At 40.7% G+C, this 12,767-nt stretch overlaps 1 protein-coding gene across 4 annotated transcripts in view; it reads left to right on the top strand.

The window, feature by feature from the left end:
- The window catches only part of STK4 (serine/threonine kinase 4), a 111,498-nt gene that overhangs the window by 45,579 nt on the left and 53,152 nt on the right, over window positions 1-12,767 (top strand). For all 4 annotated transcript variants that reach the window (XM_053243425.1, XM_053243421.1, XM_053243423.1 and 1 more), the window contains one exon: window positions 10,514-10,665. In XM_053243425.1, the coding sequence (XP_053099400.1) occupies window positions 10,514-10,665 (152 nt within the window). The remainder of the gene's footprint in view (window positions 1-10,513; window positions 10,666-12,767) is intronic.

Genomic DNA, 12,767 nt, shown 5'->3' on the forward strand with positions numbered 1-12,767 from the left:
CCATTTTCAGTTGATATGTTTGTTTCTGAAATAAAAATTTTCTGGCAGATTATATTGCCTCTGTTCTTCTCTCCTCCTTGGGTGCTTGCTTGTTATGCACCCATTTGTGTAAAAGACAGAGACCACGTCGAAGAACTACAGGTTACTCACCTGTAACGTTGGTTCTTCTAGTGGTCAGCTGTACTTTTACATGCCCTCCTGTCCTCCCTGCGGGGTTCACTGAAGCTGGACTCTGTGACTGAGGGGATGAGGAGTGGCGCAGCCGCATATAGCGGCTGGGAGCGGGGTTCCCGCCCGAAGCAGGAGAATTGAGCTTGTTAGGTTCCAACGAGGCCTCTGTGCATACGCATAGCCCATTTGTGTAGAAGTACAGATGACCACTAGAAGAACCAATGTTACAGGTGAGTAACTTGTAGTTCCTATCTGCTCATGCATTTGAAGGGCCTGTATCCAGGTTCACTTTTAAAATGAACACAGGTACAGTCATTCACACAAACATATGTACAAGTGTACTGACATCTGTACACTCAAACATCATGTCTGAATCGGGCTTCAGAAGAAGAGAGTCACGTGGCAACCCAACTAAGAGTTACTTGCCTTGATTATTTATTTTATAGATTCAGGAGTTGTGCCTCTGCATTCAAAACAGTTTTTGTAGTTAAGCTCTTCATTCAAACAGAGCTCTAAATGAGATGATGTGAAGCACTTTGTTCCCCGTGTTATAGATGCAGAAATACTACTGCACAGAGTGAGCTTGAATAAGCATGAATCCATCTTTTGCTTTTCATAGGAGATATGAAAGTTGGTTTAGGGAAAGCACTTGTGAACACTTCAGCCCCCAAATTACAGCTGGTTCAGATCATGATTGATTTGTAACTTTGACTGGAATAAACCAGTGTCAATTGGTTTGAACAGATCCTGGCTTCTTTCTAACCTTAATTGGAAGTAGAATTTTTCCGAGGCTCACAGGTAACAGGGAGCACATTGCTGAGACTCGGGTACATTGTGCTGAGCCAATGATTAATCTTGGCTGTGTGTTATGTGTGAACCAGCCCAATGTTTTTATTATGTGAACTTGAAATAGTCTCAATAGGTGTAATGTCAGAAGATCCTAGCTGCATTTTTATAGCTTTACGTTTTCTACTTAAACTTTGGCTAAAGCTGGTAAAGTGCTTCGATTCAATAAACCTTTCACTCGTCTGTAATTTTTCATTTAGAGCAATGGCTCCACTTTCTCTGTAAAATCAGAGATCTGAAACAGAGCGTAATTAAATATAGGAGCCTCAGAAGGCATCCATTAGATGTGTAGTTGGATTACAGTTGCAGACAAAGTATTATTGACCTGATATTTTATATAAGGAGGAGCTCAAGGTTGTTTAATAGCAGCTTTCTTTCTTTGTCATTGCTTGGTCCTTCATGTTGAAAAGGAAGAATGGCAATTGTAGGAAATAGCTTTATTCATTGTTACAATCAGGATTTTCCTGTTGTTCTCTTGGAACAGTATCTCTATGCATCAAACAAATCCAGAGGTTGCATTTAAGAATACAAGAATATAAAGCACTCTGATGTTATACACTTGACTCTTGAAGATGGACATTAATCTGTCCTGGCAGGCATTCATTATCACTGCATCACTTCCAATTATCGGTGGAGAACATAACCGGCTTCAATGAAAAGTCCCTTCTTTGTGGTGGCCATGCCTCCCTATGCTGATTATGTTTTGATTTTGCTGCCTGCAAGGAATAGGTTTACAAGCTGATCTACCTTTTGAGGGTTTTTTTAAAAAAACATTGCCAGCACTCTTTTGAATTCTTTAGCATAGCCGCATCTACCAGCCAGGTACTACTGCTATTTAGTTCTGCTTCAGTAAAGCAGGGGTAGGCAACCTTGGCTTTCCAGCTGTTGTTGAACTACAACTCCCATCATCCTTAGCCACAATAAATTGTGGCTGGGGGTGATGGGAATTGCAGTTCAACAGCTGGAGAGCTAAAGTTGCCTATCTCTGCAGTGAAGCATCACTTCATACTAGGGATGGGGGGAGGGGGTCCTTTAAAGGTCAGGGAGGGTGCCCTTACCTGCCCTGCCACTTTCCCCCCACCAGCGCTCTCTCCAAAAGTGTTGTTGCAGGACTGCAGCATACCTGCTTGCACCCCAGTGAATGCCGTACCAGATGTGTGTGCGTTGGCCATTTCTGGTACGATGTTCACTGGGGGGTGCAAGCAGGCACGCTGCAGCAGCATTTTGGGGGAGAGCGCCAGTGGGGGGTAAGCGGCGTGGCAGGTAAGGGCACCTTCCCTGCCCCTTAAAGGATCTCCCTGCCTCTGAACTGGCTTGAATGCCGGACTTCTGAACTGGTTCAGCACTCCAGAACAAGAAGGCACGCCGAACCGGTTCTTGTACATCCCTGCTTCAAACATCAAAAAGTTCTAATGTTTCTGTTCAACCCATTATGTCTTCAATGGGTTAATGTGAGAGCAAAGAGTTATGCCTGCTCTTTAACTTGTTGGCTTTTACTAGCTTGGGCCAGAAGAGTGACTATTATCTAACTCCTATATTTTTATTGTCCAGCATAAAGGGTTTTATGTAGTTATATAGTTTGCAAGTGGTTTTTAGATCATACTTGCAAAGGTGAATCCTTGACAATGAGTAATTGTGCCAGTACCAAAGATGCAAAGAAAGATTGTGCAAGGTGCCTGTGCAAAGGCACACCACTTCAGCTGTAGTATGAGTTTGCACCTGGATTGCACTGGCACCCAGCTTGCCCAAGGACAGTGACAGAAGTGTAAAATGTGTAACAGAAGCTCCTGGAACAGTGGAACTGACTTGTGCTTGTTGAACAAGTGCAACATCCTTCTTCTGCAACTGCTCCATTAGTCAGGATGCCAGCCACTATATGTTAAGTGCTCTTAGAAACGGTCAACATGACGTAGATAACTCATTGCTAATGGACGTTGTTTACTTTCTGAATAAAATTCCAACAACTTCTGTACATCTGTGATCCATTATTTGTGGCTATGCTATTGTGGTGTTTATGGGCACCCACGTATTGCTGTCTTTAAAAGTACTTGATAAAAGGACCACTTCCTAGAGTAATCCTTATTGATGCATCTTTTGTCTGAAAATAAACTGTACTGGTCAGAGTAGGATATTCATTTTCCCCCTGTGTTTGAAATCTTAAGGCATTGGCATTTATGCTGAACAGAATTAATGTAATATGTTTATACAGAAAAGTGCTTTTCATCTGTATTGTTTCATTACACATACTATTTTGGTACAGTTGTCCAGTGGTTCACATCCAATAGCTGCCAGTGCAGCATGGCAACACAAGGGGAATTGACCCAGTTGCCACTGCAACAGACCAGTTTATGAGGGCAATGCAAGCTTTGTTTGCTCTCGGTGACATTGCCATTTAGCCAAATGTGGCTTCAAGTCATTGTTGACTTTAGCCAAATGTGGCTTCAAGCAACGCCTGAGTATGTCAGCATTTTTGCAAGCACCTTTGCATAGTCTGACCTCCATTTGTCATTGCTTGATTTGATTATGTGCAATGAACCCCATTGGAATGGGAAATAGCAGTCAGCAGTAGAATAAAATTAACCCAGTCGGCTCTCCATTATTTTTAAAGGTTTTTTATTGATATTTTTTCATTTCCTTTGTATGCCTTCACTACATCCTGTTGTAACATGATCCTTGGTATGGGTTATCAAGTGACCATCTCCCATCTTTATGGGAATTCAGTGTGATGGTTGCCTCTGCCAAGCACAGAACATCCTTATTTTAAGGACTCCTAGAAGTACATATACATTCAAGCAATAAAAAAAAAGGCATGGCTCAAATAAATTACCAAAAGATCTATGTGTTGAGGTGTTTCTTCCAAAGGTAAAATTATTTACTCTGTAGATATAATAATCTGTATTCTATTTTTATATGTTTTGGGTTATATTTGAAAATATTAAATAAAAAATGTAAAAAGAAAATGGGGAAACATGGGCCGAAATCCTTCCTCAGCTGCTATCTGGACATTAGGGTGGCCCCACACTTTCCACGTAGTTCTGCGACTGAGGACTCATTTTATCATGTAGTTAGTTAGTTGTTTATTTACGATCTTAGATCAAACATCAATATACACAGAATATACACAGTAAAAAGAAAATAATGGAGACAAAGTCTAAAATGTCATCAAATATATAAAATCAGGAATCTTTGACAGTAACCAATTGCTGTGCTCTAGCTTCTCTTAGTTTGGTCAATGTGTAACAAAATTTAGCAACCGCCAGGGATATTGTTGGGTCCCTGTCTTCTAATAAGCATATTAGAATTGTCTCCACTGAGTGGCTTTGGAGATCTTTCAGATACTGAGATAAAAATAAATCTCTTTCATCTGTATAAAGTGGGCAGTGTAACAGTAAATGTGTCAGTGTTTTGAGAGCAGCTCCGCAAAGGCATAGTCTCTCCTCATAGGGTTTTCTCTCAAATTTCCCTACTAGCATCGCTGAGGGTAAAGCATTCAAGCGAGCTCTTGTAAACGCCCAGCACAGCTTTGGTGAATAGATTGTATAGAAATAAGAGGCTGTGACCCAGTCTTTCTTAGTGCTTAGGAATTGTAGCGGCCTATTTACGGAGGCCCTTTCCTCCTGGAAATTTATGTCCCTAAGCCTTTGTTTGACTAGGGATCTTGCTGTTGACTCGCCCTGTTCTAACAATTGTACTGGGCAGAAGCCCATCTTCCGGAGTCTTTCCTCAACCATCATACACCGACGGGGTTGTGGGGTAGCGGCTAGGAGATGAGGTATAAGTCCTGCCGGGTAAAGATAAGTCTTAATCCAATACAGGATTATGAGCAGCCAGGCCCTGGTCTCCAATTTCCATAGCCCAATCTCCAGCCGTATTAAGGAGTTCGGGACACATTTTGGTACCCCCAATAGTGATCTCAGAAAGCCCGATTGTACTTTTTCTAAAGCTTGTAAGTCTTTTGGTGGTCTAACCTGAATCCCATATAGCAGCTGAGGTATCACTTTAGCCTGAAAGGCTTTATTAGCTGCCGGAATATAGCCACCACCTTGTGCCCAGAAAAATTTCCTGATTGCCATGGAAGATCGTGTGGCATTCAATTTAGCGGCACTGGTGTGCGTAGAGGTACCACCATTAAACTGGAACACCACCCCCAGGTATCTGTAAGACTTCACCTGCTCCACTCTGGCACCAGCTATGGACCATCTAAAAACCCGTTGCTTCTTTGCAAATCTCACGATTTTAGTTTTGGTGTAGTTAATTTCCAGAAATTCCTCATTGCAGAACAAACTCAAGCATTCTAACGCTCTTTTTAGACCAACTCTGGTCTGTGACAATAAAGCTGTGTCATCTGCATACATCAGGATAGGTAAACACCTGTCCCCTATCTTTGGCGCGTGAGTTTCAACTTGCCGTAGACGGGTGATTAGACCATTTACATAGAAATTGAAAAGAGCTGGGGCTAGTATGCATCCCTGCCGGACCCCCCTTTCTACAGGGATCTCTCTGGATAATTGGCCATTGTGGTCACATTTTACTCTCAGACTCGTGTTCTCGTAGAGTTTATATATTAGAGATAGCAATCTCTTGTCGATAGAAGAGTTTGCAAATTTCTCCCACAGAGCATCCCTGGATATTGAGTCAAAGGCACTCTTAAAGTCTATAAAGGCGACATATAACGGCGCCTTTCTGCCCTCAACGTATTTCTCTATTAAACTCTGGAGGACCAAACATTAGGGTGGCCCCACACTTTCCACGTAGTTCTGCGACTGAGGACTCATTTTATCATGTAAACTAGCTTCAGTTTGAATGGAGGACCTATGAGGGTTCAGAATATGCTCTTTAACCCTTTTTCGCAACAATTTCCTTGGTCAAAATACCCATATGCTTTTCTTCCAGAGAGAGAAGGTTCTGCATCTTCACTCAGGAAGAGGTGATTTTGAGCAGAGCAAATGGATGTGAAGGAAAGTCTTAAATGGCCCCTCTTCTCTCTGTGCAGGACAAGTCATCCAAGAGAATTGTTAGAATGTTAGAATTATTAGCATTGCAATGTTACAGTGCCATGCAAAATATTGCTGAGGACAAACAAAACCCTTTCATTGCTCTTACTCTGAACAGATTGACTTATTTATGTTTTTATTGAATAGACTCGGATAAACATCTCTCATACTAAAGTATCCTTGCATAGTTGTTATAAGAATTTGTTTTATCTGCCTTGAGGCCTTATGGTAGGACAGAAATGAAGCTTTAAGGAAATACACAGATGTGTGTTTTGAAATGACTTGCAAGCCTATAAAACTGCCTTGTACAGAGTCGGACCATTGGTCTGTCTAGCCCAGTACTGTACTGTATACATGGTGCTCTTAGGCAAAGGTCTCTTTCAATCCTGCCACTTGCAATCTTTTTTAGAGACTTCAAGAATTTACGTTCTGTGTGTACCACAGACGTATGGCCTCTTTCTAAGTAGTGGCCAGCACTGATGGCTATTGCCATCAGGCAGTAACCCTTGTGGCAATTAGACTCCTCTGTTTTTTCAATATAAAACTATTTGAAAGAGGTTCAATTAAAGGAGGGCTTCACAAATCATTTAAAGTGCCTGATTTTTACTTTTGAATTTCCCCCTACTAAACTGCCTAAGTAGTAGCAAAGACCCGCTCTGCATATGTATGGTTTAATTCTGGTTCTTTGACCTGGGGTAACTGTTATGTATAATTGCAACCTGGAAGCATTTCTATCTCTTTCTCTGGCTTAAACCTTTTGCTTTGGATAAAAACAAATTTTGTTCGAAAGTGATCCACTACAGTATGTACAGTACTGTGTGACCTCAAAAAGAAGTGGCCTTTGTCTTTTTCCTTTAAAAAGAAAAACACACTATGTTGAATACATTGATTTGATCTTTCAAAGCAGACTCATAAGTTGGTGGCAAGGAGGTGGAAAACATGTACAGCAGTTTATCATAGTGGAAAGCAATATTGCATTTAGCTCTGAGTTTTCTTGGTAAATAAGCTTGGAGAATTCAGGGCGACTTCTCCCCATGATTTATTTTACAGGCTTGTAGTAGCCCTATTTATTTATTTGATTTATATCTCGCTCTTACGAAAGTGAGGAGTGCACAAATTTGGCTCCTTTGAGCTGTGAACTAGCTGACCTGCTTTTGGAGTTTCAGGACCTAATGCCTATATTTAAATGGCAGGGAAGATAAGAATACCACCCAGAAATAAATAGGCAGTATGGAAGTGATGCATTTACTAAAAAATGCAAGATCTTAGTAGATATGACTTTGAAAATGGCACCTTTTAAAAACTATACATTTATCTGTGCCTTGTATTTTACACATCACAAAATTATCATATCTTTTTATTTCCCAGTGATGGAGTGGCATCATTTGTGTTTGTGCCAGGCATGACTGAAAGAGCCCTCTCTTTGGTCTACTCCATCTCATCCAGCTGAGGCTGGCTAGAGAGACTCTATTGGATTATGTCCTTCCTGGAGACTAGCTGATGATGAAAAGCCCAGAGCAGGAAGCATCTCAGTGGTTACACTAACATTATGGAACTTCTTACCCAGGAAGAACCATTTGACCACCTCCTTCTGTTCTTTTTCTCAGCAAGTGAAGACTTGGCTATTTCAACAGGCTTGTGGGCCTGTCCTCAAATTCTCATCTCATGGATGCTCCATGTCAGATGTTCTGAAATGTGAATTATTATGAACAATGTGTTAAACTTACAACACTTCTGTCTCACGCACACAAACGCACACACTCTCTCTCTCTCATATTATATAGTTATATATGTATGTATGTCTCATATATACAGTTATATGTTATATATATATATATATATATATATATATATATATATATATATACACATACACACACACACCATGCTATAGAATAAAATTTAAGAATAATAACACAGAGAAAAATATCAAAATACACAAGAAGACACTTCCTAGGATAATTTTGCTTCACTGCCACATTTTGTCATTCAATACATAACCTGTGTCACAAACTCTTAGTTTCAAGACTGCTCCATTGTGAAAGAGCTGATGGCATACTAAAACAATTACTTAATATAAATGAGAGAGAGAAAGTATTCATTAAACCATAACATATTTGTACCTGCTTAGCTCTGGCTGTCAAAAGCAAACCAATACAAAATCTTACACTTCCTGAATATTCCCAGGTTTTGGGTTTTCAAGGAATGAGAGTTGACTGCCCAAAGTCAGCAAGAATGCCTCTGGAATGGTTTGACAGAATATGGAGTTTGGTTATCCAAGATAAATTATCCTCAGAGTTCAAGGCTACTATAAATCCAAAATAAAGTTGTTTCTTTTAAGAAGACTGGATGCCATTTTAAAATTATTTAGACAAATGTAAGAAAAATGATACCTGACCAGAAAGATTAAAATTATTTTTAATTTGACTTTATAGTTAATGCTTTAACTATTAGGAAAGAACATAGGAAGCTGCTATATACTGAGTCAGACCATAGGTCCATCTAGCTCAGTATTGTCTACACAGACAGGCAGCAGCTTCTCCAAGGCTGCAGGCAGGAATCTCTTTCAGCTCTATCCTGGAGATGCCAGGGAAGGAACTTGGAACCTAGATGCTTTTCCCAGAGCAGCTCCACCCCCTAAAGGGAATATCTTACAGTGCTCACACTTCTAGTCTCCCTTTCATATGCAAGCAGGGCGGACCCTGCTTAGCTAAGGGAACAAGTCATGCTTGCTACCACAAGACCAGATATGTTTTCAAATTTCAGATGCGTCTCTTAAGGTATTTCTGCCAGAGGTGAAATTATTTACTATGTGGAGGTTATAAACTGTATTGTCTATTTTATATGTTTGAAAATAAAAAATTTAGGAAAAAATGCCTCTGATTGTCGCTTGTGCTGCATTTATGTGCTATTCAGTGCATAAATGATATCACTGACATTAATAATAATAATAATAATAATAATAATAATAATAATTATTATTATTATTATTATTATTATTATTATTATTATTATTATTATTATTTGATTTCTATACCGCCCTTCCAAAAATGGCTCAGGGCAGTTTACACAGAGAAATAATAAATAAATAAGATGGATCCCTGTCCCCAAAGGGCTCACAATCTAAAAAGAAACATGAGATACACACCAGCAACAGTCACTGGAAGTACTGTGTTGGGGGTGGATAGGGCCAGTTACTCTCCTCCTGCTAAATAAAGAGAATTGCCACGTTAAAAGAGATTCGTGATGAGAGATGGTGGTCTCTTATAGATAGTGGTATCTTATAGATCAGAAGGAGCACCTTTGAATTGTTCCAATAGAAGCCATCCAAAGCTGCCATTTTAGATTTGTGTTTGATGGGTGTGAGGGATCAATCTTCTGCCAGCTAGTGTGTGTTGACTAGGGATTAAAGCACTCCTGAATCACCCTCTCTGGTTTAAATGCATCCTAGGAGCCCTGCAGACACTGCAACATTGGTGTAATGTTCTCTTCTGGTTCCACTCTTACTTAGCATGTTGTGAGCCAGCTGAAACTTCCCATTAACAAGGGCTTCCAAATTCAGAAGGCATTTTTAATAGTCTAGCCTTACAGTTACAAAGGCATGAATGATGACTGTCATGTCAGTACAGGTAGCCCTCATTATTTGCAGGGGTTCCATTCTCCCCTATAGACGCAAATACAGAAACCACGAATAATGAAGCTTTGAGTCAATGGGGATTGCGGGGTTAGGTTCCTAAACCTCCTCCCGAAAAAAGGGCTAAAAAAGCAAGGGGTGAGGGGGAAGTATGAGAAGGAAAGGACAGAACCCTATTTTCCAAGTCTCAGCCAATGCCCCCCCAAATGGTCAAATATTAGCCAATTTTTTTTAAGATCCCCCAAATGGCTCTCTGTTGGGAAATGGCAGACGGAAATTATATCAGATGTCATTTCCAGGTCATTTACAACCATTCAAAACCGCATTTGGCGCCTGTTCTACTCACAGATAATGAAACTGGGTCTCTAAGACCCAATTGCAAACATGCAAAACTGTGAATATGATATCTGTGGATACCGAGATTAAGGTTAGGGCTAAGGTCCACAGCTTTCCAGATGGAGTTGCTGGAAAAGAGTATTCCTGGTGATGTAACCTGGGCTTAGAAGAGCAGCAGTAATTGATGTAGCAATACCATAAGGGCTTGGACCTGAGTGACTAGGAGGATGGAGTGCCATCTGTAATATTACTAATCTTTCCCCCACTTCAATATTCTAAGACTGCTGGTCCCTTTTTTGCCTTTTTTTTTTTTAAAGAGTGGGGAGTTATTTAATGAGGGGTTTTTTTGGTGGTTGTTGTTTTTTGCCTATTTGTTTTCTGTCTTAATAGTTTCAAAATAAACTTCTCCATTCATCAGGGTTTCATATTGTTGACAACGTGGGAAGCAATTATTAAGTGATCATGAATTATTTTGCCTTTTAAGTTAATAATAGTGATTCTTACATCGACTTTTTAAAATATGTATTTGTAGGGAGAGATGAAACAATGCAGCCCGTCAGACCATCATTCCTTGACTATTTTGAACAAAAAGAAAAGGAGAATCAAAGAAACAACTATGGAAGAAACGTGCCTGAAAGATGTTCTTCAGATTGGAGAGTACCTCAGGATGGTGATTATGAATTTGTAAGTAACATATCTTTTGTGTGTTCTAGATCATATGTATGTTTTTTTTTACACAGCTCTTCATTTTTGGTGGACATAGAAAAAGGAGAAGCTTAATATGACTTTGCATGGAAACGTGTCCGTTATTTCCCCCTCTATGACACCTACTTTAAGAGCCTGTTCTCACGACCACGGAGGGTTAACAGATGATCATGGAGAGGGTCGTCTGAGGCAGGTTAACCCAAGGTTGTCTGAGGCAGCAGCAGTCCTCCTGACCCACCAGTTCCAGACGTGAATAGGCCAGATCTGCTACTCAGGTTAAAAGTTAAGTAGGATGAAAATGAGGCCTGTCCTGCCTTTTGTTTTGGTTGTCTGTGTACATTTTGAACTGTTCCCAGGCTACCGACAGCCATGTTAACCATAGAGTTGAGTGGAAAGCAAGGCCAGGGAGAGGAGACCTCTTGTTGTACTAAGGACCGCTTCTCTGCTGCTCACACAGTGCATTGTGGGATAGCTGAAGGCCCCAGCTCCCATTTTCAGCTGTGGAGACCGGCAGTGTGGCATTTGTGTGGATGCACATGCTGCAGAGCCAAAAGGAGGCTCTGGTCATCTGGGAGCAGGAATGTACGATCCTCTGTCTTCCTTCCAGCCCACCCCATTTGTTCTTGAGATCAGCTTCTATGTCTTCTCCACTGCCACTTTCAAGTGGTCTAATTTTTATTATTATTATTATTATTAATAATAATAAATAATTTCTAATTATAAATTTTTGAATAATATTATTTTGGTCTAATTGTGAGCAGTGGGGTATCTTTTTTCTTCATATTGTTGTCCGTTGTCCTTGTCCACCTCCTCCTCCTCCTCTTCCTCCTGGCCAAGGTAATTTGGGAAGTCCTCTTCCTGTTCAGCTGTTTGCGAGTTAGGGAGAAAAGGACCAGATTCTAGACACATGTGAGTGACATGATTTTTGGTGGGATTTTTCTCTGAGCATCTGCTAATACTGACTGAGGCTGCTTAACTGACATGGACAGCCGTGCTGGTAATTATCAGTCTTAAATCAAATTATTGCACCGATCCCCGTTCACATTTGATCCTGTTGAGCAAAGACTTTTCTGTGAATAGCACTGCTCCCATGGAGCACCACATTTCACCCTGTATATTTCCGTAAGTTATTCTGCTTCACAAGGCCCTGTTTCAAAGTGGTAGCACTATTCTTCTTACCTTCTTTATATTCATGCATAAGCAGTTTGAAAATGCACTGACAGAATAGGAGCTATGTTTTGTGTCTAACTGTTGAAAGGATTTTGACAATTCTTTCACTAGCTTTTTCTATGGAAAAAGCATCTACATATATGTTGGTAATAAATATCAATCATGGAAATTTCTCCATTGCCTAACTGTGCATATCCCTACATTGTAGCTTCCTCTCTGATGGATGTGTGTATCTGTCATATCTCCTACCAGAGCCGGGGCGGCGGCGGGCGGGCGGAGTTCACTAGGGAAAATTCTTGACTGTAAGGGATTCACAGTAGATTGCCACCATCCACTTTATTTTAATGTGGGAGAAACCACTCTCTCCATATAAGATTCCCAGGGGCAGGGGTAAAGTGGCAAAACCCTCCCTAGAAGGGGCTGAGCATTCCTAGGCCTCCAGTGGCGTGTGACTAAAGCAAACCCAAAATGAAGAGTAGCAACGTTGTCAGTAAGGGTTTATTATTTGATTAAAAACTAAGAGTATGCAATAAGAACTATTGTCTCTTCATAAAGCAGATTGTAAGAGAAAGAGAGAGAGAGATTTCTCATTAACCAGGCAACTTAGATTCAAGCAATACAATAAAGGAAAATAACTTCCCTCATGTGTCTAACTGAACTGGTCTCTATCTTTATTACTCACAGAAGGGACCTTCCTGCTGTCTCCAGCCTCCAGGCTGTGGCCTCCCATTTCCCCAGCAGTTTTCTCAGCCAGCTGCTTCCTCAGGGCACTCTTGGGACAGAACAAACAAACAGAACAAAGCTTTCTCTTTTTCTGCTGGTGGCTGTGAGTGTAGTTCCCATCCACTCCTCTGGATCGGTCCTTCTGTTTTGATTTCCCCAGGCTTCCCCCCTTACTAGGAAAAGCCTAC

This window comes from Hemicordylus capensis, chromosome 4, assembly GCF_027244095.1.
Source record: "Hemicordylus capensis ecotype Gifberg chromosome 4, rHemCap1.1.pri, whole genome shotgun sequence".
NCBI lineage: Eukaryota > Metazoa > Chordata > Lepidosauria > Squamata > Cordylidae > Hemicordylus > Hemicordylus capensis.